This window comes from Aptenodytes patagonicus, chromosome 1, assembly GCF_965638725.1.
Source record: "Aptenodytes patagonicus chromosome 1, bAptPat1.pri.cur, whole genome shotgun sequence".
NCBI classification, from domain to species: Eukaryota; Metazoa; Chordata; class Aves; order Sphenisciformes; family Spheniscidae; genus Aptenodytes; species Aptenodytes patagonicus.
The window spans coordinates 193,360,243-193,387,614 of record NC_134949.1 but is presented as its reverse complement, the minus strand read 5'-3'; the positions used below and the strand labels follow the sequence as shown (position 1 = coordinate 193,387,614).

At 37.3% G+C, this 27,372-nt stretch overlaps 1 protein-coding gene across 2 annotated transcripts in view; it reads right to left on the bottom strand.

Moving 5' to 3' along the window:
* Nucleotides 1-483: 483 nt before the first annotated feature.
* The window catches only part of AKAP11 (A-kinase anchoring protein 11), a 44,224-nt gene continuing 17,335 nt past the window's right edge, over nt 484-27,372 (bottom strand). The window contains exons 7-12 of one of the 2 annotated variants that reach the window (XM_076363437.1): nt 22,442-27,104; nt 19,936-20,091; nt 15,171-15,284; nt 14,351-14,397; nt 11,504-11,664; nt 484-4,925 (exon numbers count right to left, since the gene is read on the bottom strand). In XM_076363437.1, the coding sequence (XP_076219552.1) occupies nt 4,779-4,925; nt 11,504-11,664; nt 14,351-14,397; nt 15,171-15,284; nt 19,936-20,091; nt 22,442-27,104 (5,288 nt within the window). In that variant the 3' untranslated portion in view covers nt 484-4,778. The remainder of the gene's footprint in view (nt 4,926-11,503; nt 11,665-14,350; nt 14,398-15,170; nt 15,285-19,935; nt 20,092-22,441; nt 27,105-27,372) is intronic. The other variant, XM_076363445.1, reaches the window with a different exon arrangement.

Below are 27,372 nucleotides of genomic sequence, written 5' to 3'. Positions count from 1 at the left end.
ATTCTTGCATTTGCCCAGAAGACTCTAAAGCTGGCTTTTACACCGCTTCCCCAAATACTGTACCAAAGTACAGTACCAATACTGTGCCAAAGACCAACCCCAGTCCACACGGAGGTATCAAGCTAACCTAGCTTCCAGGCAAGATGAGATTGAGGTAGGCTGGTTACTACATCCTACTTGTGTTGAGATATTAGAGTAGATTTCTTGCCCAGTCTCTCCTCACAGAATCTATGCGACGCTTTACTTCATGTAACTGGAACTTCGTGTTTACCTTTCAACCCAAAGACGGTAAAAGAGTGTTCTCGCATTCTTCCTGGACACCAATTTAATTCTGTAAGAAGTATGCCATCTACTGATGCACTATTTACTATACCATTCTTCAAGCGCCTTCACACAACCACTGACCAAGACCAATCTTAGGTGTGTTGGCTGAAAAGAAAAATAATATTCCATGACTTTACAAGAAATGACAGCGCTCTTGAAGCCAGTGAAATGTGTTTTATTTTAAGCCACTGCTAAAACAAAGACAAATTTAGTGCAACCTGGAGTTCATAATCTGAAAACTGAATATAGTTAAATTACTAAAATGGCAAAACTCATCACCGTTATACAGTACAAGACCTTCATATTCATTGAGTACAGTTACATAAACATTTATAGTTATTCAAACTGCTTTTGGTATACAATTGCATCACTAACTGGGCTGTGAATTACTGTAACACTGCACAAATAAGCAGCAGTTCCAGCAAATTATAATAAATTTTAGTATTAAATACTACTCAGACATTACAACAGAACAAAGGCCCTCTAAAACTACGACTCCAGCTATACAATAGGAATGTACAAAGATGGTACAAAATAAAGTGACTACAGTGGCTGGGCTCTGTTACTCGCCTCTTCAGAGCTCAAGTACAGTAAATGCTCGACAGTAGTGGCTCTCGCTGAAAAGCCAGAATTCTTACACTAAAATCATTCCTGAATCTTGTATTTTTCTTTGCAAATCAACTGTGTAAAACTAGGGGGTTTTGCGCTGGTGACAGTGTTTGCTACTTACTGTGTTCCCATCTCCAACAACATGTGGCTCTTTATAGAAAAGGTCCCAGACAAAGTTACGTTAGAAAATGTAACGTTTAAAATCCGATACCATTTCTTGAGAGACCTAATTAGTCTCGGAATGTGGGTTGCTGGGTTTTTGGTTTTTGTTTGTTTTTTAAAAAGCTTACACATCTTTTAAAACTCAAGAACAAAGATATTACGCAAATTGCATTCAAGTACCTAGTCTTAGCTACTTTTTCACATCCTTATTTTGAGACAGCAAATCCTCTTTAATTTTAGCATACGAGTTTGAGTTTTGTTTGGTTTTATTTTAAGGCTTTATGCATACTTCTGTATTATTTATGTACCCCGTTCTGAATGTTTAAACTTGTTTTAAATATGGCCACTTTTAATTGTTAATTTATAGAGGGACTATTTTCAAAGTGCTTTTTCTACAGAATCTTACAAAACATCCGAACACTTCCATTTTTCAGAACACCGAATGTATTTATGAAGTGTTTGAGACAGTGTGTCTTCTGGAACAATAACACCATTATATATATATTTTCCTCAACTTATAAATTAAATTACCAAGTCAGGTTTCCCATACAGAAAAAATGCAAGATGAAACAAAGTCTACCTTATTATGTTTGTTTATAAAGCAGAGTTGTCTGGTTTAAATGGACCAAAATGTGGCCCTTCATGTTTTTACAGTTTTCATTTACACTTCTGTATTTGTGGTCAGGAGTTTTAAATAAACTACGCTATTAGTGAGTTTAAGACTCGCATTAGCAAAGAACAGCTTTCTCACCAATATGGCAGACAGCACCAGTTAGATATAGTCAGAGTAAGGTTTCCCAAAGATTATTAAAATTATTAAATTATAATAATTTTGCCAGGCTAGTTTAATGCTTTCCCAATTTTAATACCCAAGGAGAAAAGTCAAGTCATCCAGAACAAATTTAAAACAATTTGTGTAGAAAATTGGTTTGTTTTTTTGTTTAAGTGAAAAATGAAGTATTTTATGATATATTTTTCTCGTGTAAATTGGGAAACTATGCTACTTTCCTCAGAGGCTAATAAATCAATTTATTCCTTAATATAACACCAATCAATAGTTACATAATGTATTTGATCCAGTCTGAAAACAAGATTCCATTTATAAAAATCTTTTTTAGTGCAACTACTGTCTACTTAACTTTTTGAATAGTTGCAAGCTTTGGGAATCGCACAATCTTCTGCCTTTCTCCAAGAAAGTAAATAAAAAGAAAAACCACTTCACCAACTTCATAAAATCCAACGTACTGAATAAATCAGTTAAAAACTGGCTGTTCCTGTGGTGTGGTTTTGTTGTTTTTTTTTCAAGTGTACAGCTTTGTACATTTACAATGCCTTCAATATCTTTCTCAATTTGGTTTTAGACACGTACAGAGACACTGTACTAGTACTACTGTATCCTCAGTGTCCTGAAATTCCACTTGGTGAGAATGCACGGGTCCAAAACCCAGAGCAAATTTTAGTCCCAAGGCACTGTTTTTAGTATTTTATTTTCTTGACATTTCAATTTTATAGGTAAATTTGTACATTATTACTGTGTTAAAGGGAAGATGTTACAGCCAGAGAATGGTTTCAAATTTTTGTCTGAAACAACGTCGAAAGTCAACCTTAAAAAAAAGGAAGAAAGGAATAGGGGGGAGGGGCGGGGCAGAAATCCAGACAACTTTTGTACAACTCTTCAAAAAATATTTGTTACTAGCACCATCTTCCAAATACAGGAATTAAGATAACTTCCAACCCCCCCTACCCCAACTTTGGGCTCTAGAGAAAACCGATTCCTAACGCTTGGCATTATATAATTATATTACCTGTAACAAGACAAAAGACCTTGTAATGGTTTTTGGTCTTTTTGTCACATGGTATACATAGACCTTTCAAGCAGTGAAATGATATATGAAGTGAGGTAATAAACTATGAGCATAACAGAATTTTAAGTTAGTGGTAAAAATTTACATTGTAAGTTCATATTGGTGAGATCTCATACACATATAGATACATATACATATCTATGTGTGTATGTACATGTGTGAACACACATATGTGCATATACAGAAACGTTAAAAATCTTTAACTCCATAAGAAAGGTGAACTTTGTGAGATCCAAGGCAGAAATCCAGATGACAAATGAGGACTAAAACAAACCAGGTCTCCTTCCTGAAACACAAAAGATATTGCAAGAAGAGTGCTCTTGAGCTTACCAGTGTGACGCCTCATAGTAATTTAGGGGGTAGGGGAAATCAGAATTGTACACATTCCAATAAAATTCATGAATAGCTTCAGAGACTTTCTCTCTCCTTGTTTGGGATCAGAAACTTCTGCACCATATCAACAGTATATTTTTGTATGAAAAAGCTATTAAGATTCTTTTGTTCATCCAAAATAAGTAAGACTCCATGATTCTCTTGCAAGTGATACGAGTTTTGAGGTGGCAACCTTGTAATTATGAGCACGTGCCTTTTTCTCTCAAAGGTTGTATAAAAGAACAAAACCCAAAAAGCATTTTCAAACCACAGGATATGTGAAGGTCCAAATTTCCCTTCAGACAGAAAGGCAAGTCAGCAGCACTGGTGAGAAACCTGATTAGACTGCTAAAAAGACTTGATTAGGAGTGCCTTTAAAAAAAAAATTCAGTGAAGGTAGTTAAGAAAAATGAAAAATCAATTTGCGAGAAATTTCCCCTTTATGTTTTATTTAGCTTTCTTTGCTAAATGCTTAAGTGCTCACTGAGTAACAAAATTCTCTTTATTACTGACAAGAAAACTCATATATGGAGGCTAAGACATAAATAATTAGACTAGTCAAAAAGATGGCCAAAATCTTCAGAGGAAGAAGTTTCTATCTCCTATTTTTAACAGATCTACATGAAAGACTAACATACAAATTCTTCGACACAGAATTAATGCCATAGAAGTATCTGCATACAAAAAGCTTCAGTAAGAAATTTAGCAATTTAAACTTGACTGGCAAGCTCCAGGAAACCTTGCTGAAGAAGTATGTATGCTCAGCTACCCACTCTGCCCTTCTACCAGAAATTACCAGCTCTACAGTAGTCAACAAAAGGGAACATGCATTTGCACCTCAACAATTTCAGAGCACACTCTCACATCTTCACATAAAGTTAAACTTGATAAAGGTGGCTATGAAGCCATGTATGTATTAAGGGGCTGCTTGGGCAGGTCACAATTTTCTTCCTGGCAATGGTGCCCTTGGGCACATAACACCTAGCCAATGTCAGTAATCTTCTCCATTGTCTGCAGCAAGGTATTCCAGAACGGATTTTTGCAGAGCATCAGTGCTCTTAGTCCCTCTGTGAATATAGCACACGTACAAGTAGGAAAAAGAGCTATCCTGGCACAGCAGGGATCCTGAACATCATGCCTGAGACTGTCTCCTCTGAACTACTATCATAGACAAGGGATTTTTTTCATAAATATTTCCATGGTCTGAACACAGCAGTAAATACAAGTTATGCATGGGTGGACAATACCGATTATGGACTGAATAAACATACCATGTGCACAGTATCACAAAGCACAGCACAGCTATTTTGACTTTCACCTCGAAGTCTTTTAAATGCTGACAAGTACTTGAACATTCATTAGTTGAATTTTACTTTACATATCTGTGTTCTTCCTATCTCCTTTCAGAAGAGGAATGAAGTGAAGAGTGTTGTATCTTTGGATTTTTCAGACATTTTCCAGAAGCCAACCAACCAAAGACTTATTTAGAGCTTGCTCTCCATCAGACGCCTTCTCTATCATTTCACAGTATTTCAGCATTGCTTGCAAGAGATCTCCAACTTTCCAATCTCTTTCTCGCAGTCTTCTGGAAAGCTAAAGGGGAGACACAGGGGAACACAAAATATTTTGACCGGCACACCCTGATTAACAGTTACAGAAGTTATTCTTGAAACGTTAGCTCATAAGAGATCAATTGTAATGAGTTAATCGTTATTCCCACATCTATAAAAACAAAAACTTCCGCAAGAATCAGGCACTTTTCTTTAGGGCAGTTTTCACAAAATTTTCTTCTGGAGGGAGTGACATTTTCAAATGATGTGGTGCCACAGGTATGAGGCCTGTGGTTCATCAAGACTGCAGAAAACAGGAAATTCTGAACACAAGATTAAGACATTTGCCACCCCTCCCATGCCAATAATGCACGTATAAAAAGACAAAACTCAGTCTTAATAAAAGGATGTGGATTTTCCTTTCACAACATATAGTGTGGTTTGGGTGGCACAGATGCTACCCTCAATGAAAACAGCGTCTTCAGAGTTGGGAAATTATAACATCTTGGGGAAGAGGAAAAGGTGAGGGTTAAACTACCACTTGGGAGCAGAGATCAGTGTAGCTGAAAACATTTTTTTCTGCCCAGGAGTCCAAGCAAAAGTCTTCCTTTGCTTATGTGTCAAGCTCAGCTATATAGAGAAGAAAGCCTGCCCAAAGACAAGGATGAATTAGCCGGTTTGCCTAGAAGTAAAAAAATCTTTTAGTTTAAAAACAAACAAACAAAAAAACCCACAACACTCACACAAACAAATTTTATTCTCTGTAGCTTTCTGGACAACTGTCAATGCTGCATTTAATAAAGACAATTTAGACACCCTACTTATTCTTTGGAACTGTAAAATTTTATTGCCTTTTATAGTCCTTACCACGATAGTCTATAAATTAAGTTTAAAAAAACAGCATTCAGTGAAATCACTTTCACAGCTACAAAATTAAAAATTCATAAGGTTTCTTCTATGAGACCCATCAGATTGAAATATGAAATTCTATCAAAAAAATGAAAAGTAAGACTCTCTCTGCTTCTTCACCTAGGTGATGTTCCAACTGCAATAAGGCAGGTGATGGAACTGACAGGAAGACTGTGGGCATAAAAACACGTATAAAACAATTAACTTCTTGAGAAAACAAGATAACAAAATTAACTTGAACGAACAAAATATCCCCTCTAATCTTCAGTACAATATATCCTGCACTTTTTTCACTGAAAAAAATACGTATTTTCTACATAAAAGGGGACTGAAATCTGTAGTTATTTCTGTGAATTATTTCTGAATTTTAAAATAGAGCACAGGAAGCAACAGCTTTGTAGTCTACAACAGGCAATTTTGTAAATTATGTTTGTTGGTTTATAAAAGAATGGTCATTTTTCTTATGCCAGAGGAAAGTTTGGCTAATGTCCAAAGACCTACTTAAGCAAATACAGTGTAAAGTTTCTCTCCAAAGAAGAAGATACCACCATAGTAAGATGACAGATTTGGCACCTGGCTTCACTAATCTTTCTATTTTAATTTAGAGTTCAAATTCAGTCCCACTATTTCTTTAGCCGATTGACCTGTTTTTTACTATCAGACAAGAAAAATATTGGCGTTTACTCAAAATCGACACCAGGAATCCTAAAACAGCTACATAAGGTCTGATTAAAAATTGAACATATATGTTTTTTTTAATCCAGGCACTTGCATATCTACACTGTCCGGCTTCTCAAAAAAGTTAAGAACTATCTATTCTAATTTACTGGCTTCTTGTTCTAGCTCCTAACAAATGTATTTTGTTTCATACATAGGTATTCAACTTCTTTCTGCCTTGCTGAGCGTAATGTGTATCCTTAAGTAAGAGTTCATACCCAGCTGCAGCAAGTAATACCTTGCCTGATATAGGCTAGGAGTATTTTTGTCTTTTATACAGCCACATCACATCAGTGGCTCATTATCCTGCTGTGATTAGCTAACACAAGCCTTTCCTCCCTTCCAGAACTCACCAACTGCTTATAGTGAAAATTACTGTTTTCAGTGTGATCTAAAGCCCAGGTTCATTCCCCGTGTAACTGAGTTAACTTTCCAAAGTACCTATGAGATGATCAAAACTGGAGAGAGATCAGTATATAGAGGTCAGTTTAGTTTTCTGCTGGGCTGTACTGCCCTCTGGAGGTGCTTGTCTAGCTTTACTAGTGACAGAACTGAGTGACTATTGCTAATTTAAGACCCGCAGTTTGGGTCAGAGATCACCAGGATCAGGCTGGGACTAACTGCAAGACTTCGTATTTTGTACTACTAAATATCTTGTTTTTATTAATACAATCCTGAAAGAACAGTTTGTTTTCAAAAGGACCTTAATAAAATTACAAGCACCCTTTCAGAAACTCTTCATCCTCTGAATTCAAATCTGACAATTTTTGAAATCTATTTTAACTTCAGAAACTAATTAAGTGATACTTGTATGCATCCTAATCTTTCCTATACAAGATTATTCAGACAGAGACTGTGCTCTGAAAATCCTGTACTTTCTTTTCAACTCTAAGAAACGGTGAGAGATGCCGAGTCAGACTGACACAACAGGTAAATGTCTGGGGTTTGGCAATTCAGTTTAGATACAAACAGCACAAGGGACAAGGGCACAAGTCTGTAGAGAGACAGTGTTAGACATTCCAATTGGGAAATGGGATGGAATAAAAAACAGGTAATCCTTCCCTGCCTCCAGGGGGGGAAAACAGGATTTCAATTCATTTTAACGTAAGTGCAGTTAGAGAACTAAAAATTAATCTAAGTGAATCAATTAACTATTTTAACATTTTCAGGACTGCATGACTACTGCCTGCCTGAAGGTCTTACATTTTATCTTTAGGTGTCAACTCAGTACCAATTTATGACTGAAGTGTCAAGTAGAAAAATATCACAATTTTTTAGGAGTGCATACATAATAGACACTGCTATTTTCCAGAGTGCTCTTCTCAGCATATGCTTTTATTAGGGTAGCTAGAGTGGTGTTCAGATACACAACTAGCTAATAATATCTTTCCTGTGTGTCTTCAGGCATTGGCTCAAATAGTAGCATCACAACTTTGAAATCTACTAAGTCAGAGCTGGCAGAATGACAGCCTCAAGGAAAAAAAAAATCTAAAAAAAGAGGCACCTGCCATCTATTTTTTGTCTTACATGTGATGTTGCAGTGTAAGATACACGTGTCCCTCTCACATACACACACAAAGGAGATTACTATTAACACTTAAGGGTCCCACCACTATTCTGCCTAAGTATTTGCAACACTGCAATCCACATACGACAACATGAAATAGATGGGTAGATCTTCAAAAGATGGCAAAAATGACTCACAAGGTCAGAATGATTGTAGTCACTAAACTCAACTCATTCACATCAAAAGAACTTCAGAGAATGCTGGGGCAGGCATGTGAGAACAGAAAAAGTGAAGTATTTTCTTCTTCATGTTAAGACACTTATAAACCGTAACAGGGAAGGAACATATGAATATAAGGACTAAACCCAACAGTTTCAAATAAAAACAGAAATGGAGAAAAGTATTCTCAAACTGCCTTCTAGTTTATGAAAGTATGAAGTCCACTATAAGTGTCAGAAATAATGTACAACAAAACATATTTCTGAAATAATTCTAAATCAAACATACCAACCTCCAGAAAAGGAGCATAGAGTATATATTTCAACTTGCCCAAAAGACATTTCCCCAATTTTCTGGGTTATTTTAAATAAGAATGCAAGACTTCCTACTCTCGAGATCAAATACATATACCACACAATTACATAGGCAAAAGAAAAACAAAACTAGTATTCTTTTTCTGGGCTAGAAAGGGAGAAGCCACTCTTGGGAAAATTCAGCCCAGGTACGATCTGGACTGACCTCTAGGTACCTTTCACACTCTTAACACAAGTCTACAGTAACTAAGCACCACAGGTGCACACGTTCATCTAAGTTTGGGAGTCTATTTAGTCATACTGACCTCTACTTCCTGGTCACTCCCCTTTTCTCCTGAAATGATGATTTGAGCTTTGGAAAGCACCAAGTTGAAGACTCAATACTAAATTTTGGAACTGACAGCAAGCTTTTCCTTCCTTAATATATTGATACATACGTTAAGTTGTTTTTGCCAGATCTTACTTATTAAAAACATACTAATGGCATCATGTTAATGCTTTTTCACGTTACCAGGTCACAAGACAAAAATCTTTGATAATTTATCATTCCTATCACCCTCATCGTTAGAGACAATGCCTATATATCTGTTAAGTTAGCCTTTCAGTAGCCAGGTAATGTTAAAATAATTCCTTGGTAGAAGATTAAAAAAAAATAGGTCAAATGTAATAAATGCCAGATTATCATGTGCAGTTTGGTGTGTAGCCCAAATGAATGATTTTTATGATTTTATAGAAATAAGAAGTTTCTGTTATATGTTTGTGATGGAAACACTCAGGTCAGCACACATACAAAAATTCTGACCCTTCCCTAAGAGACGCTAATTAGAATCATAGAATCATTTAGGTTGGAAAAGACCTTTAAGACCATCAAGTCCAACCGTTAACCTAGCACTGCCAAGTCCATCACTAAACCATGTCCCTAAGCACCACATCTACACGTCTTTTAAATACCTCCAGGGATAGTGACTCCACCACTTCCCTAGGCAGCCTGTTCCAGTGCTTGACAGCCCTTTCAGTGAAGAGATTTTTCCTAATATCCAATCTAAACCTCCCCTGGCACAACTTGAGGCCATTTCCTCTCGTCCTATCGCTTGTTACTTGGGAGAAGAGACCGACACCCACCTCGCTACAACCTCCTTTCAGGTACTTGTAGAGAGCGATGAGGTCTCCCCTCAGCCTCCTTTTCTCCAGGCTAAACAACCCCAGTTCCCTCAGCCGCTCCTCATAAGACTTGTGCTCCAGACCCCTCACCAGCTTCGTTGCCCTTCTCTGGACATGCTCCAGCACCTCGATGTCCTTCTTGTAGTGAGGGGCCCAAAACTGAACACAGTATTCAAGGTGCGGCCTCACCAGGGCCGAGTACAGGGGCACCATCACTTCCCTACTCCTGCTGGCCACACTATTTCTGATACAAGCCAGGATGCTACCGGCCTTCTTGGCCACCTGGGCACACTGATGGCTCATATTCAGCCGGCTGTCAACCAACACCCCCAGGTCCTTTTCCAACAGGCAGCTTTCCAGCCACTCTGCCCCAAGCCCGTAGCGCTGCATGGGGCTGTTGTGACAGGACCCGGCACTTAGCCTTGTGGGACCTCATACAATTGGCCTCAGCCCATCGATCCAGCCTGTCCAGGTCCCCCTGTAGAGCCTTCCTACCCTCGAGAAGACCAACACTCCCACCCAACTTGGTGTCGCCTGCAAACTTACTGAGGGTGCACTTGATCCCCTCGTCCAGATCACTGATAATGATATTAAACAGAACTGGCCCCAATACTGAGCCCTGGGGAACACCACTTGTGACCGGCCGCCAACTGGATGTAACTCCATTCACCACAACTCTCTGGGCCCAGCCGTCCAGCCAGTTTTTTACCCAGCAAAGAGTACGCCCATCCAAGCCATGAGCAACCAGTTTCTCCAGGAGAATGCTGTGGGAAACGGTGTCAAAGGCCTTACTAAAGTCTAGGTAGGCAACATCCACAGCCTTCCCCTCATCCACTAAGCGGGTCACCTTGTCATAGAAGGAGATCAGGTTGGTCAAGCAGGACCTGCCTTTCCTAAACCCATGCTGACTGGGCCTGACCACCTGGTTTGTCCTGTACGTGCTGTGTGATGGCACTCAAGATGAACTGCTCCATCATCTTCCCCGGCACTGAGGTCAGGCTGACAGGCCTGTAGTCCCCTGGATCCTCCTTCCGGCCCTTCTGGTAGATGGGCGTCACATTTGCTAACCTCCAGTCAACCAGGACCTCCCCGGTTAGCCAGGACTGCTGATAAATGACAGAAAGTGGCTTGGTGAGCACTTCCGCCAGCTCCCTCATTACCCTTGGGTGGATCCTAAAGCCTAATTCTTTAAACTTCTGCTTTCTCTTTGGTCACATACTAAATTCAATCTATAAAACCAAAATAGGGCACCTAAAAATGCCTATCTTAATAGTTTTGGTTGCAGTTACTTACAGAATAAAAACATACTTAATATTTTATTAAAACCTAAACTTCTTTCTGATAAGAAAATGTGCATTTGCTAGCAAAAAACCTGAGGCAGAACATCAGAATATTAAGTTAGAAATTAATTTGCATGAGCAAATTCTCAGAAAGATTCAATTTATAGACTAAGCAAATAATATAATTTAAATACTAAGCAAAAAATGCTTGAAAAAAATATATATGTCACTAAACAAAAATGCTGTAATTATATCCTCTTTGGAGTAAAACCAGGAAAACAACTTGTGAAACAAGTTAACTCAGCTTTGATTAATACTGTTTTATTTATGGTACATGCACAGGCTAAACAGGCTGCTCCACTTTGACCTCTCAGGATTTAATGATTTTCCTTAACAGCAAATACCTAATTATTATTGAGTGGCAAATAAAGTAGTAGCAGCTGGTGTATCACAGCAAATGGAAATCAAGCAAATCTTTCCGCTTCCCCACCACCCACCAAATCCATGTACTTACAAAGACAAATTCCCTTGTAGCAGTGTCATGAAAGTGAAGATCAGACACCTCTGCTTCAGAAGCTGCCAGCCACTGGAGTGCTGCTCTGAGCTGGGGGTCCACTAGATTTGGTTCCAGATCAATATTCGCTATTGCTAAAGTCTTTCGTATTTGCTCCAAACCTAACAGTAAAAATAAAATCATCAAATCTACAGCCTCAAATTGTTTCAAAAAAAGTCTCTGTAGTTCACTGTTTAGACTATATTATCTCAAAAACCTCAATTTAGTACACACAGATAATATGATAAGAAAAAAATCATGCTGGTCTGAAGTGTTTCTGTATTTTCACATAAGGAAGTATAGTTTATCCCATTAACAATTGTATGCAAACATAGCTGAGTACTAAAAGACATCTAAGCTTTAATGTATATTCCAAATGACAAGGAATTTAACACAGCCTTTTATAAACTGAACAGCAATGGCTCTCATATTGTCTATCAGTCATTTCCGTTTCCAACTGCTATTGTTTGCTACGCCTTCATCTACTAAGTTTTTAAAAAGTGTGTATTTCAGAATTCTTTCCTGTACAGGCAGACTGATCAGACTGCCTCTGAGTTCTTCCAAAATATAGTGCTGTTTTTACTGAGGCCTATCCAATTTTTCAATACTTCCTTTACAGCATGAGTTCCAAAAATTAACACGGTATTGAAAGAGCACTTGCATTAATAACACAAACTACAGTATTGTCACCTTCTGTTCCCACTCTGAATTTCTGTATCCAGCTACCACAGTAATCCTTTATCACACTCTCAGAATCAACTACGCGTATGTGTAGTGCTCTCCAAGTTGTTCTTGAAGTCTCTACTTCTAGACTACTGGACTTAACTCTCTAGAAACAAGGAATATATTTGCAATAAAAATATATGTTCATATGCAGTTTACCTCAATCTCACTACGCTTCCAATCAAGCTTATGAAGATTGAGGTATATAAGGTATTCATTCCTAACTGGCAAAGTTAAGCAAGACAAAATAGATTCCCCCAGGCAGTAAAAGAGAGAAAAAATTAAATAGTGGAACTGTCAACATAAGCGTGCTTTTGGTGAATAACAGAATATCTGTCTAGGAGCCCCAAAACCTAACATCTTTATAGGAGAAAGAACCAATTATAAAAAAATTTATGACACTTAGTGGATGGAAAGCATTGTGGTAATGTATCACTGGGAAATTTTGATGTATTTTTTAGTTTTATAAAATAGATGTACATTATGTAACAACAAGGCTTTGTTTCAAATTCTTTCGTGAACAAGGCGCAGTCAGCTTAGAAAAAGCCAGACATTTCTAGGTATGACATGAACAGGACTTCCAAATATACAAGACCAGGTACAAAGACTTTCTACCTAGAATACTATTTAAATGGTCCTACAATGAAAGTAAGAGAAAGAGTCTTTTCAAAACAATAGTGAGATGGTGAATAAATTAAACTGGAAAAATTTCACTAGAAAATCCTTAACACAGTATAAAGCAGTCTGTCGCACTCCAGGAGACACCTAAACTGTGTAAAGAGGAATGGCCTTAAACCAAAGCGGGGTAGATTTAGACTAGATATAAGGAAGACTTTTTTTTATGCCGAGGGTGGTGAAACACTGGCACAGGTTGCCCAGAGAGGTGGTGGATGCCCCATCCCTGGAAACATTCAAGGTCAGGTTGGACGGGGCTCTGAGCAACCTGATCTAGTTGAAGATGTCCCTGCCCACGGCAGGGGGGTTGGACTAGGTGACCTTTAGACGTCCCTTCCAACCCAAACTATTCTTTGATTCTATGAAATAAAATCAAGCACTATTTTAATCGAGCAATTTGAACATTTGAGATGCTAGAATTTTTTAAAGTCAAGACCAAAAGAAAGCAATGGTATATTGATAATCTAGATGAAACCACCAGAGCAGAAAATATTTTAATTATAATTATTTTCTGAGGAAAAACACTGAATAATTAGTTTAGTTTCCCTATAACCTTACAGTCAAATCTGATTAAAAAAAAAAAAAAAAAAAAAAAAGACGTGGTTCATTTCCATACATTTTTCCAGGAGTTAAAAAAAAGAAAAAAAAAATAACCACACATCTTTCTGCTTACATCAAGACTATTTGAAGATGTGCAACATGGCTGAATATCCTCTGTAAGTGCAGTTTCTTGAAATGCTTATTTCATCTTCAGAATACACCCAACACAAAGAAAAGCTCTGTTACAACTTGCTCTAATGTCAGCTCATCTTTAAATCAGCCTCCTACACTGTGTATTCAGGCGGTTCTCATTTGAGTTAACAACTTCAATCCAACTGGAACCAGTGCAGAGATCATCTACAAACTAGAAAGCTGTAACAAGATTCTGGATAGACCCTATTTTATATTTCACTAAGAAAGAGATTATAGCAGATGTATCGAATCCAAGCTTTTTCATTGTTTCTCCAAGGTTAATATGGCCTGTTCGAATAACTTCTTCAGTATCTCGAACATAGCCATGCAGATGCATTGCCATGGCTCCTTATCAAATATTTTACAAAGAAGTTATTCTATGCATATAAATTTATGCTTTCAACAAGCTGATCAGAGTTCATTACCTTACATTAAGTACATGTGTGAGCATCAGAGACCAGCATTTCCCAAAGGCTGTAAACTTCAGTGCATTAAGAGGTGTATGTAGGGTATTAATCTAAGAATATATTCTGACACTTGACTGACATGCATTATGATGAACAGGGATAATAGGGTTGCCACCTTGTTTTGCAGACTACAGAAGTAAAGAATTAACAAAAACAGTTCATGTAGAGTGCACAGGTCAAGAACAGTAGTATATGCTGGAATTGACATTACCTTCTACAGCATCCTTGGAGTCCTCATCTTTATCTTCTGTTCCATCACTGTATTTTAAAAATAAAATTAAAATATACAATCCAATACGTGCACAATAAATGTAGTCAATCCTAAGACTGTAATAAAGGTTAAAGGACAGGAAGATCACAAAAGAATTAAGAAGTGATCATGAAAAGAAGCTTTGCTTCTCACACCATTTCATGTTGTAAACAGATTTATCATGAACTTCACAAGATTTGCTCTTAGGGAAAGAAGGGAGAAGAGAGAAACAAGAGAAGGGTGTTAAAAAGAAGGACTGAAATATGAAAATATTTTAAAATAAGAAGAAAACTTATTGATTTTAATTAAGGAGGACAGTTTAGTTTTGCTTCATATGTGAAAAGGTTGAGCCATCTTATGTCACAGGTATAAAGAGCTACAGGTTATTCAAAGCTGTTAAGCCAGAAGTGTTCTACAAAAATCAATTACCAAGCAATTTTGAAAGTTTCCACAAACTAAAGGAAAAAACAGAAATCCTGTAGGAAGCAAGCTCTAGTTTGCATGAAAAAGTAAATCTAAAGACTTGGAAAATTGCAAGCAAGGACATGCATAAAAGGGACCTTTCATTTTGCAAGCAGAACACATTCATCAGTTTAGCACAGGAAAATTTAACCATTCAGTATGGATTAATTAATGAAAAAATCATATTGTGATTAACTGAGAAGAGTGTGAATAATGTATCAGCATAAAAAAAATGCACTGTATTTTATTTTCCAAAATGATGATTTCATGCATTAATTATGAGGAACCCATCTGGTTTATATTTCTCAACTCAACCAACCTGTCTGATGTTGGAAAGGATAAATTCTCCTCATACATATCCCCTTCTAAACCAAGACTGCTCCAGCTACTGCTGTTACCATTACTGCCAGGAGAAGAAGAGAACACAGCTGAACTAGAAAAGAACAATAGCTCAAACTAGAACCTTCATTTTCCTTAGAGCTGGTTTGTCAAGACATTTAATGCAAGAGCACTGAAACCTCCTAAACAGGTTTGCTAGAACAGACTACAAACATGACTGTCAGTGCTATTCAGAGCAGCAATATGCACAATAATGCAAAACTGGTAAGTTTCAGTACACAGCTGAAAGTATTAATTTGTACTCATTAATTTTCCAGACCAGTGCTAACAGTAATTCTGCCCTCAGGTCTAAGCACACTGCTCGTTGTTTATACAAGCTCAACAATTTCAATATGATTACTCATAGGAATATGGATTACAACTATAGTATTTGCTTAAGGACTAGCTAAGAGTTCATAGAATTATACATTGTGAAGACAACTGCACAAATAAAATCCTTCTGTCTCATTCCAAAAATCCAGTAACGATCTCCAACAGCCTGATGAGAAGGAATTCTTAGAGTAAATAATTTTTTTTTTTTAACTTCTGAATATTTTTCTACATGCTGATCTTTTGAAAATAGGGGGGTTTATAGATCAGTGAAAACAATACTAAAAAGATTACTTCACTTACAGTTCATAAATACACTGCACTTATTCCATGACTACATTCAAACCAATGTGAAGAACTGAAAACATTGAGCATGTCCTTACACTGGTACACTTTAGGCATTACAATGAGCAGAGTTTGTTAAGCCTGTGCTTATGTACAAGATTGAGCTACCCATGAGATTAAATCTCTGTTCCCCAACTTCATACCTCCCCCAGAGCACATCTGGAAGCCTTCCAAGAATAGGATTTCAAGACAGCCAGCATTCTTTGAGAAAGCTAGATTGTCTACTATAGATGGTATGACAAGCCATGAAACAACTCCAGAGAACAACTGCTGCAAGAAGATGCTTTCTTCACCTAAGTTTTGTGTGACTGTTAAAAGCTCTTCTTTTCCACTCATTCCACTCAAGGCAAATAGTAACATTTAAAACCACAAATGGTGGAAAGAAACATTTCAAGAGACAGACATTAATCTCTTTCAAGAGTCTGCCAGTAACAGCATCACCTATCAGTGTCCTTTGCTTTCCAATATGCCTGCTTGGATCCTAATTTCAAAACAGTAACAGCATGTTAGCAAGCCTGCAATATGAACACATCCTAACAGGAAAAAAAGATAAAATTAAAAAGTTGCAGGTGCTTCATTCAGAACGTTGTTGCTTATTTAGATTACATGCACAAAGAACAATCAAACAGTTCTCTCATTATGCAAAAAAGAAAAAAGAAAATTAAAGAGCAGAAGCTTCCAAAGAAACCAACTTGATTTGCACAGAAAATGCAAACCTGGTCTTAAGAACATTTCTCAAGCTACTGTGTGAGACTATCACAGTATATATGAAGTATTAAATTTGGTTTGAATTACATGTATAGAAAAGATTTAACATAGCCCATTGATACCGATATTTTGCACTCAAACAGCCTCTTTCACTGAAAGTTATAGATGCATAACATAAGTGGAAGTAAAAGCTGCCCCAGTTCTCAGACTAAAAGAAAAAGTAAATGCAACCTAACAGAATGACCTCATGCATACTACTATTCTGATTAGGTAAGAGATTAATATATTTCACAGAGACCAAACTTGGTCTGAAATAATCATATATTTAACCATATGATTACAATGCATAGCAACGTATGAGACTTTTTTGTAATGTGACCTTTATTTTGTAGTAAGATGCCAAATTAACAGCCTTGAAAATAGTCCTGCAACCGCAGAACAAGCAATAAACAGACAAAGGCATTATAATGCTTCTATGATGTTTCATGCAGCTCTTCAACATGAGCCAGCAGAATAATTACAAGAAAAGCTTTCAAATTTATATACATACTGTATATATGGGAACTGTAACTCAGATCATCTGCTTTGAGATTTTGCACTATGTACATACAGGCAAAGGCAAGAGGCTTCTGCTCTGAATTATAACCTAACCTGGATGCTCTGATTCATCCCCTGGAAAAGCCTGTGTCTATGCCTATGCCTATACATTAACTATAGAGAAAGCTTAAGACTTTTATTTCTAAATTCAAGTCGCTAACGTTAGGCACGCAAAGCAGAGTATACAAGCACTCCCCTGCAGAACTAACTTTACCAAGTCCGCTAAAGAACTTTCATTCCTATTTCCATTCAAATGGAACTGCAGGGATCATGTTTTGATAATTCTTTCCAAGTTGTCTTGCTCCCTTGTTTACAGATAGTTTAATCCTCTCTGAAGTATTGAAGTACAATTTTTATACTGATCTGAGACGCAGAGGGCATGTACCATTTCAACAGAGCTACTACAAAAAATGTCTTTTTTTCCTAAGTAAAGCAAAGCATGGTAAATTGAATTGGACCACTGTAGCTTGTATTGTTGTGTTGCTTTCTGGGGATTGTGATCCCGTGTTTCAAAAAAATTGCAACTACTGTTGTTATTATTATGAAGATAATTTCCAAATGTCAGCTAAAGGAGCCTCAAGTACCAGTATCCATCGAACACTGCAAACAGCCTGGAAAATACTGGGGGAAGGGAGAGGTCCTCCCCCACCAAGTAAAACTTGCTTAATGTTCACTATGTCACTTAATTATAGCACTACAAACAAATTGGTCTAATTTGTACCTAGTACCTCAAAGATGGTACAAGCAAGGCTGCTGATAGCTTCTTAGACACAAGAAAGCCACTTGCATTAAGAAATAGCTGCCAGGGGAGCAATGCTACCTGATACTACATTTAAATGTTTCAAATTGACATGGTTTACATATAACCAGCAAAATATTTTTTAAACAGATGGCCCTGACCATAAGAAAAAAAAAGAGGACAAAAAAAACCCCAGAACAAAACCCGAAACTTTCAACTGTTGTAACTGCATAATGAATGCCCCCTCTATGACTGAATGGCATTTTCCTGTTTAATAAAACAGTTTATGTTAAAAAGAGAAGATAAAAGCAATGCATCTTCATCACTGCCATGCAATTTTTTATTTCCTTAGAAGATGCTAACACTGTTCCACAAACAGTGTTATTACTGAATCTTGTTTTGTTACAGAAGGTCTCCCCCGCCCCGTATCTTTTTACTCAGGGCAATAACCCCAGATGCTGTTACTTCCACCTGCTAAACCTCAGCAACACAAACAAACCCATGTGCTGTTACCAATCTACAGTTAGTTTTGTTAAACTAGCTGATCAATTTGCGCATGCCAGTTTCTTCTGCCAACACCTCACTATCCAAATTATGCCTCCCCTTCTCTGAGTTAAATGCTAATTTAGGTCATTCCTCCTCTAACAAGCCACAGATTTTCTTGCAAGTTATAGAAATTACTTTCTTTATCATCCCCAAAATAGATTTAAATGAAAACAAACAACAAATACAACATGGGCACTACAGGTCCAGCAATTTTTTTTATCCTTTTTTTTCCCAGCATCAACTAACCTATATTTTATTCACTATTTGGAACTGCCAATATGCTGAATATTCTTCCTTATACTCTGAATTTCATCATGTAAGTCTAACTCATTTTCACTCATTCAACAAATGATGTTTTATTAAAATAACTTTAAGGCAATGTATTCCCTTACAAAATTATTCAGTTGTATGAGTGATAAATTGTAGTAGCGGTTTGATTAAAATATTTAGTTAAGCAAAACATGAAAAATATTCTAGACATTTAAGTGAGCAGTTTCAGTTTGGTACCAAATAACCTATTTGTACATTACATAAGAAAGCCTATCTCCCATATTTTCTTTAATCTCAGTGATGCTGGAAGTACTAACTAAAAAGAAAAAAACCTCTCCCCCATTTCTGCTATTCTTCAACAGAAACACTGAACTTTCTACAGTAATATAAGTGGTATATCGATCATAAAAAATTAAGTTTACTCATTCCTCATATATTCCTTATATAGAAGCTCGGGCCACAACTCTCAGTGTAATTTTCCCTGGCAACAGGCAGAGACATTGCAGATTTTTAAAATTCCCATTCTAATCTTTGTTAGTTATCAATCAGCCAGGGGAAGCGTAGAGAGAAACTCTGTGGAAAAAGTTACTACCCTGAACAGGTAAGTTCCAATGTTACACACCTGTAAGCTCATCGTTAGTAGTACATAAATATCCCACCAATATCAGTTAGAACAGCTTATAAATTCAAGTCCCAAAAAAGACAAAAATAGCTGTTAAAGCTCCTTGTGCAAATTAAGCTCATATTACTTTTCAAGAATAGATGAATTTACATAAAACACATTCTTAATTATTAAGTTTTAATATTTCATAGCACAACTTACAAACAGTACTTTCAAGTTGTATTTTATACACGGCGGTTGTTTTTAAAACACCTGCATCTTTAGCCAATACTTAAATTATCTAAGTACAGTTTTACTTGATGTGACTCCCTGACATCAATCACAACGCATACTCCACGTATTTTACAGACTGTATAGTATGAACATTCATGGGCAACAACATTTTGTACAATAACACAAACATAATATTAGAGCTTTTTAATAAAAAAGTCATTGTGTGTTGAAGACTAAATAGTCTCTCCTCCCCCAACCCCCAGGAGAAAACCACTTGATGCCAAGTTATTTGACGTCAAGATAACTGTTTAAGTATACTAACATGCTTATAGTTACCTGTCACTGAGGTGAAGAAAACTGCTGCTCTCATCAGGATGTTCATCTTCAAAACTTAGATTGGACCAACTCCCAGTGCTATCGTCACCAATACTAAGACTCATCTGCTGGCTAACAATAGATTCAACAGAGTGAAATCCTTCTCTTCCAACAGAGCTAAACAAAAATTCAAGACAAAAACATCACTGCATTTCATGCCCATCTGTGTTAGTTCATTTACAGCAATTTAACACCATTTCAAAGACATTAAATTCCAAGAAAAAAAAAGGGGGGGGGGGGAATCCATTAATTTGTACCCTATTCTCAACACAAGAAATGGAGCAACCAAATGAATTTGAAATTTCAACAGGCTTAGGTCAGGGATTGCTATGTGGAATTCTTTCACTAGAAGACAAAGGTAACGGCAAAAATAATTCTCTCATTTGGAAGATTATTTGCTATAAAGCATAGAAAGCACTGTAGCCTTACAGGCTGTATATCAAGGTACACTTTTCAAGCAGAAGACTTACCATTTTTGAACTTCTTCACCATAGGACAGTTTGGCTATTGTCCCCTGCCTGCTTTCAGTACAACGAGCTAGGTGGCTTGCTACTGTAGGCAAAGTGCTTAAGTACACGCTAGTGTTTAAAATGTTAGGATTCCATTATTTAAAAAGGTCTGTCTCTAGATAAAGATTTGTCTTCCTGCTTCAAGAAAGTGTAGCAATGCATGAATCATACAGAATTTTTCCCTCAGGAAATAAATTTAAATTTTTTATCCAAAAAACAATCAAGCAGGTATGCTCGATAAAAAGTAGTCTTTAGAAGACACTTGAAAGGATCCAGTTTGATAACTTTAAAGAAGTCTGAACTCCTTATAAAAAAAGTTACAATATGAGAACATGCAGTTATAAACTAAGTTTCAGGGGCAAACTGGGATTATCTATATACAGGTGAAGTGGTAGAAAGTTCAAGAAAAATAATCATCCTACTACCACCATAGCAAGCAGCCACAGTAACATCATTCACTATTTAAAAAGCCAACCTTAACCACATCACTGGCAACACTTTGCACCAGTGAGCACAGATTTGTGCAGACAAATATGTAGCTTGAATTGGAACCCACCTGGGGAACACAAAGGTGATTTTTTTCCCCATTTTTATTTACAGTTATACCAGCACTAGCAGCAGTTCTTTTCACCACGCAAGGCAGCTTCGCAAGAAACATATGCATTACATACCTTATATTAGATGACAATGTAAGAAACATTTATAAATTTTGTCGTAGTAAAACCCTAACATCGCCTCCTTGTCACAAATATAATCAGTATCTCTTTGAACGCCGCATTTTATTGCTGTCGTATTCTAACTAGAATTTTTAAATAATATTTTTAAGAAGCAATTCAGAAACAAAGTGTCATCTTTGATACTGTAGGTGTAGAAAAACATCACCACATTACTTTTTTTTTGGTCACACACTAAGTAAGGACTCAACCCTGTTGTGCGGAGAGCCACAATATACATCTTACCAGCACTTTTATGCTGCTAGTATGTATGTGTTTCATATCAAACCTTGAAAAATTTAGTTCAGTCCCATCGTGGCCTTTAGCCACTGAACATATAAAAATCAATTTTATTATTCATCATGATGCCCCTCTAGAAACCAGGAAAAGAAACCTGTAGATAGTGTGAGGAATTCCCACACAAAAAAAGTAGGAAAGTAAGTATTACTATAAATTGGAAAAACCAACATGGTAAAGATTGCTCTTGGACCTGAAGGAGATTTCAAGTCACTCTGATCACTGCACCGTCTGTTTTAAGAAACAGTTGTTGTTTGCCACAAAGTTACTGTGGCAAGTATTTCCTATTTATAGGCCTACTAAAGGAAACAGTGTATTAGCCTTTGCTAAATACACAAGAATTTGAAAGTCAGTTCCTTATCTATTGTATTACTATTTTATAAGCTAAAGTGTGTTTTAGTAAGTTGTTTTTTCTTGAAGTAAGGGGTTGTGGGTTTTTTTCCAATAATAAGGACACTATCACCACACAGCCTTTATACTATAAAGCAATGGCTAGTTTGGCCAGTACCAGATGTTGGTTCTACTGACAAAAGCAAAAATAAATTACTTTTATTTTTTAGCACAGAAGAGGAGATACAGGTAGGGAACAAACCTGGATTCCATCATGGCTCACAGATCAACAAAACCCATAAGGTCTACTATTCTCTACTGTAGGTAAAAATAACAGCATTTCAAGTTGAAATAATAAGTTCCACTTATTAGTCACCTACTGGAACATATGCATGCTGATATACATAGAAATGTTGGTTTCAAGCTCACACGGGTGGAAAAACATCTTTTTTTTTTTTCTAGTTCTAGTAAATATCACCAGAGGAATAAAAAGAAAACATGCAGAACAAAGTGCGTATTTCTAAAAAAAAGAAAAAATTCCTCCTGAGCACATATTTGTATTAATAATCCTTCTTTTTCTGGTACAGAATGCAACAAAGAAGAGAAAATTAATATTACCTTATGTTAACTGCCTGACCAATATTAGTCATAGCTGATGTCATTATTTCAGTAGTAAGGCTTTCAGCAAAACTGACTCCATCTTGTCCAATACCACTGTCAGCTGTCAGACTCATGTAACTCAGCTCTCCTTCTGCTTTCTCTACAGCCGCAGTAGCCCCCTTGTCAGAAAACACTGTCTTCTGTTCTACATCAACGTGAATTTTAGGAATATCAAGCTGAAACACTCTTGATTTTTGACAGGCACCACCTAATCCAGAATGAAGCAAATGCCTCACTGGAATGGAGGATTCTTGTGTGGGTAGCTGATGAGATGTACTTTCTGTACAGTACCGATGTTCCTTTGCACTGAAGCATCTACAGACAGTTCCAGAAAAAGGAGACAATTTCTCAGTATATGAGAGCCTATCCCCATTTTTCCTGTTTTCAGCCACATGGAGAACAGCCGACTCTATACTCATTTCTAGAGTATCATCAGCTACTTTCCTAGCATATTGTTCTATAGCTTGAATTATGCCTTCACTGTAGCCACTTTCATTTAAACTGCCTGTACTATGATACAGTTTATGATCTGGGGAGAAAGGAGGAAATGTCCTAGAAAATGTTGTTTTAATAAGATCCCCTGTGACTTCATCAAGTTCAGTCTTTTTATATAGACAGGAATCTGTTAGAGACTTTGGCAAACATGCTCCCGAGATTTTCAATTTCTTCCTGACATCACAAGTGATACTGCGAGCAAGGGATTCTGAAAAATGTAACAACTCTGTGCATTCTGTTCTCCGCGTGCCAATACTCCTTTCATACGTTCGGTCTTCACAGCAATGAGTGCTGCTTTTCACTTGCTGTACTGCATCTTTATTCACTGCTTTGATCAGCTCCAGCTTACCATTTACCTGTGCATTTTGCCCAGGAAATGTCTTTCTGTTGTATCTCAATCTGTTTTTTCTAGCAGCTTGCTGTAAGCCTGATTTGATAGACCTGTAAGCAAGTCTGCTAGCATACTGATCCATTAACAGTTCAGCATTACCACCTTCTCTTTTCAAAACTCGAATAATATGATCTGCGTATTCGTCAGTCACACTTTCACAGCTTGGGTATTTGGAAGTCAAACCTGTCATGCCTGAACCTTGTGGTAAAGGAAGTACAGATGAATCTCTCTCCCCCGGCCACTGGTCCCGCACTGGACCGCACTGTTCTTTTGAACTATAATCTTTATCGCCTTTTCTGAGATAAAGGCAATCCACCTGACAGTTAACCCGCTTCAACCTCAACAGTTTACAATGCCTTGATTTCACTATTTTCTTGGCCTCATTGATGACTTTTCCTGCCATATCACCTGCATAATTCCATAAAGAATTGCACGTCTCTTCTGGGATATTTATAAATGCAGTATATCCACATCTTCTGTTTTGCATACCTAACTGAACCTGCCTATCAGCTTCTCTTTCATTTGTTTTACCATCTAAATGGGAAGCAGCCATTTCAGTCGCTACTGAAATTATATGGCTAGCTAAGCAATCTGCATACTGAATTGTTTTTTCTGAACGCTCCTCTTTCTCAATGGGCATTTCAGAATGATCTTCATCTTCACTACTTTCCACTTCTTCAGAAAGCGACCGCATGAGTTTCAGCATAAATTCCTCATTTTCCAAAGAGTCATGTTCAGTTTCAGACAAACCAGTAACAGATGGATTGTATGGTGTAGAAGGTGGTGTTGCAGGTGCAAATTCCTTTGCTAATTCTCCCTTGAGTTTCTTAGATAGTTTTCTTAGATTTCTTTCAGAACTACCTTGACATGGTACTAAAGGAGTTGGTGGGGGTGTATCAGGCATTACGCAGGTATTTCCATCTTTGAGACTTGATTTATCTTCCATCTGCAAAGCATCTTCACCGCCAAACATCACTGAAGAAAACCTATTTGCGTGCAGAAAACAATCAGCCTGCCTGTAAGTCAAAGGTCCTGATGATGGTTTCTGAGTATCATGGTTTTTTGAGGCCTTGTTTAAGTATGTTATTGAGCAGCTTCCTGTGTCAGTGAAGTCCTCTAGAACATGCCTAGCTAAAGTCACAGTGGAACAAGGCGGTGGTGATTTTGAAGAAAACCTGTGTCCTTTTTGTTCCTGCCAACAATCTTTAGATTCTGAAAAACACTGAACAGAGTGAGTTGGAGTAAGAAGAAATTTACATGGATTATTCAAAGGCATCTGTTGTTGTTCTACAATTATAGAAATATTACTTTGTTTCTCAGCCTCTTGCTTCTTTATCACACATTGTTCTTTTCTGCTGATATCTGTGTAAGTCTGTGAGCTCACATTACATGCTAAATTCTCACTAGTGTTGCATAACAGAGTTTTACTTTCATCCACAGATTGTTTTATAACATACGTGGCCAAGTGATCTGCAAACGCATTCTTGGGGAAATCTTCACCAATACATTGCACATAAGGTTTTTTATCTATTATTTTTCTTGTTAAAAAATCTTTATATTCTTCTACTGCTTTTGTTACTCTAGATGAGGTTATGGCTTCATAAGCTTCATTTACTATCATATCTACCATAGTTCCAGAGAAAGTATTAATGCCTTTTGACCCACTTGTTAATTCTGAATTATTGTTCATTCCAGATCTGTTATTTGTTTGTTTGGTATCATTTTGGTTATGAAAGAGTGATGGAGTATTTTCAGTACTTTGACTGTGATCTGAAGTTAGGTATATATTTCTGAAAGAAGCGACTTCCTCCTCTCTCTTTCTGCTTGTGAAAAATGGATGAGTGGAGTCTTTGTATATTTTCATATTGTCATCAGAATTCGGAGCAGTGGATGCTTTTGCTTTATAAGCATCAGAGGAAACCTGATGTTGACAAAGAGCTCTTCCAGCTAAGGGCACAGGTATTGAACTTACAACACCAGAGGTGCAAAATAGAGCTTGCTGTACTGTATATTCCTTCTTGGAATCTTGGATTGGCTTCAGTGCTACCCTATCATTAAAATTAGGAAAAACTGTGGAAGTCTGTGTTGACTCTAACATACTTTCTGCGCTCACATATTTAATGTTGTCCATGGAAACACTGATGGCTGCTTGCGTTGTGAAGGTCACATCAACCTGAGATAGTTCAATAAAAGCCTCCTGAATGACAGATTCAGACAAATCTCTGGCATAGGATCTTACCACTTTGTCTTCATAATCAAATGATGAAGGCTGTGCAGCTATAGGTGTCGATGGATATGAAAACTGGCATACTTCCATGATTCCTTCAAACACAAGTTCTTCAGCAAGGTCTGCCGCAAACCGTGCAACGGTGTTGGTAAATATCTGCTTCTTTACATGCCGCAGTTCTTTCAAAGCACCAGTTATAGCTTCGCTCACCAGAAAGTTTGCTATCCCATTAATTGCACGCTCCTTCAGGGAGATTGCTCTACATCTCCCAATCTCATAAAAAGCCATTTGAAAGACCGAAGAAGTTAACCTAGCAGCCAAATGACAAAGTGCATTGGTGCATGAAGAAACACCTTTTTGCAGGTCTTTAAATGCACTGCCAAAGCTTTTTTCAACTAATTCAGTTGCAAATTTTTGAATGCTATCTCTAATCATTAATGACTTATGTTTAGATTTTGCTTGTTTATCTGGCTCCTTACCAGTTTTCATTTTGAGATCTGCAGCTTGACCTTTTTTCTCTTTCAAAGCAATCCCTTTGTGTTTCAAACCATTTCCTGTACATACTTGGTCTGATGAGGACTCAGAATGAAAAACAGAACCCAGTATTTCAAATGAAACACTATCAGCGTATGCTGAATAACTATTATAAACTGCATCATGGTGATTTTGACCTGTCCCATCTCCACCAAGATTAATTCGACATAAGCATTCAGAAGAACCACAGCTCCCTAGTGGACTGAAAGCTGATGATCTAATAGGGCTGAACAAGCCTCCATTCTCTTCCCCTGATGTTTTAACTGGGCGAGGGGAATCCGGGACATCAAATACGCTGCTATATGGTGATTCTGGTTTACGAGGAGTTGGTTTCTTTACATTGGCTGGGAGAGTGGGACGATCAAACTTGAATTTCTGAGGATTCATTGTAATGCTTGCAGAAGACAATTGTTCATGTGCAGTCCTCCTTTTCTGGGAGGCATGCCCTAGGATGGGATCCCTAATAACTTTACAAGAGTTTTCCAAGGCTTGTTCCAGCTCATCGAACTGATCAAAACTATCAAAAAACTCACTTACTTCCGAGTCTGAATCCTCTATACCATCTTTCACTACTGGAATTTTTGGCAGCTGAAGTTTTGCCTTCAAGCTTTTTTGATACCCTTCTTCATCTAAGAAGATAATGGGGCTTGGGCTGGAGCAATCTGACTCAGAGGATTCAGCTGGAGAGGAGGAAAACAATGTTTTACATAAAAAATTAACACCTTGATCAGAAGGATTATATGGCTTATAGAAACTCCTTTGTATCCAAGGATCAGAAATTGAGGTTGTAACTGAATTTTTTACTGAGGACAGTTCCTTAAGTCCCAAAATATCAATCAAAGTAGAAGATCTGGCAGATGACTTTCGACGTGCAGAACCCACAAGGACCTTTGAGTCAACAGCTTCTAAACATTGAGCAGGGATGGTCTGTGAAGCAGCATCTCGATGGTTTCGAGAAGTAAAGCTGCATGCACCTGGGGACAAAAAAGAGGGGAAAAAAGATTGCTTCAAAACCAAGAATTTTCACAGAACTACAGAAAACTGGGGACAGATTTTGATGGCAATTGCTGGACTTGTTATTGTTGCAAAATGCTAGCTGATCTTTCATGATTAAAGCAATCTTTCATTTTTTTCAAATCTCATTATACTAATCTAATCACTGACAAATTAATGTATTTTTAGCACACAAAGTAGAACAAGATTCTATTTGATCTGCATCTGACACTGAGTTTAGAATCTTTG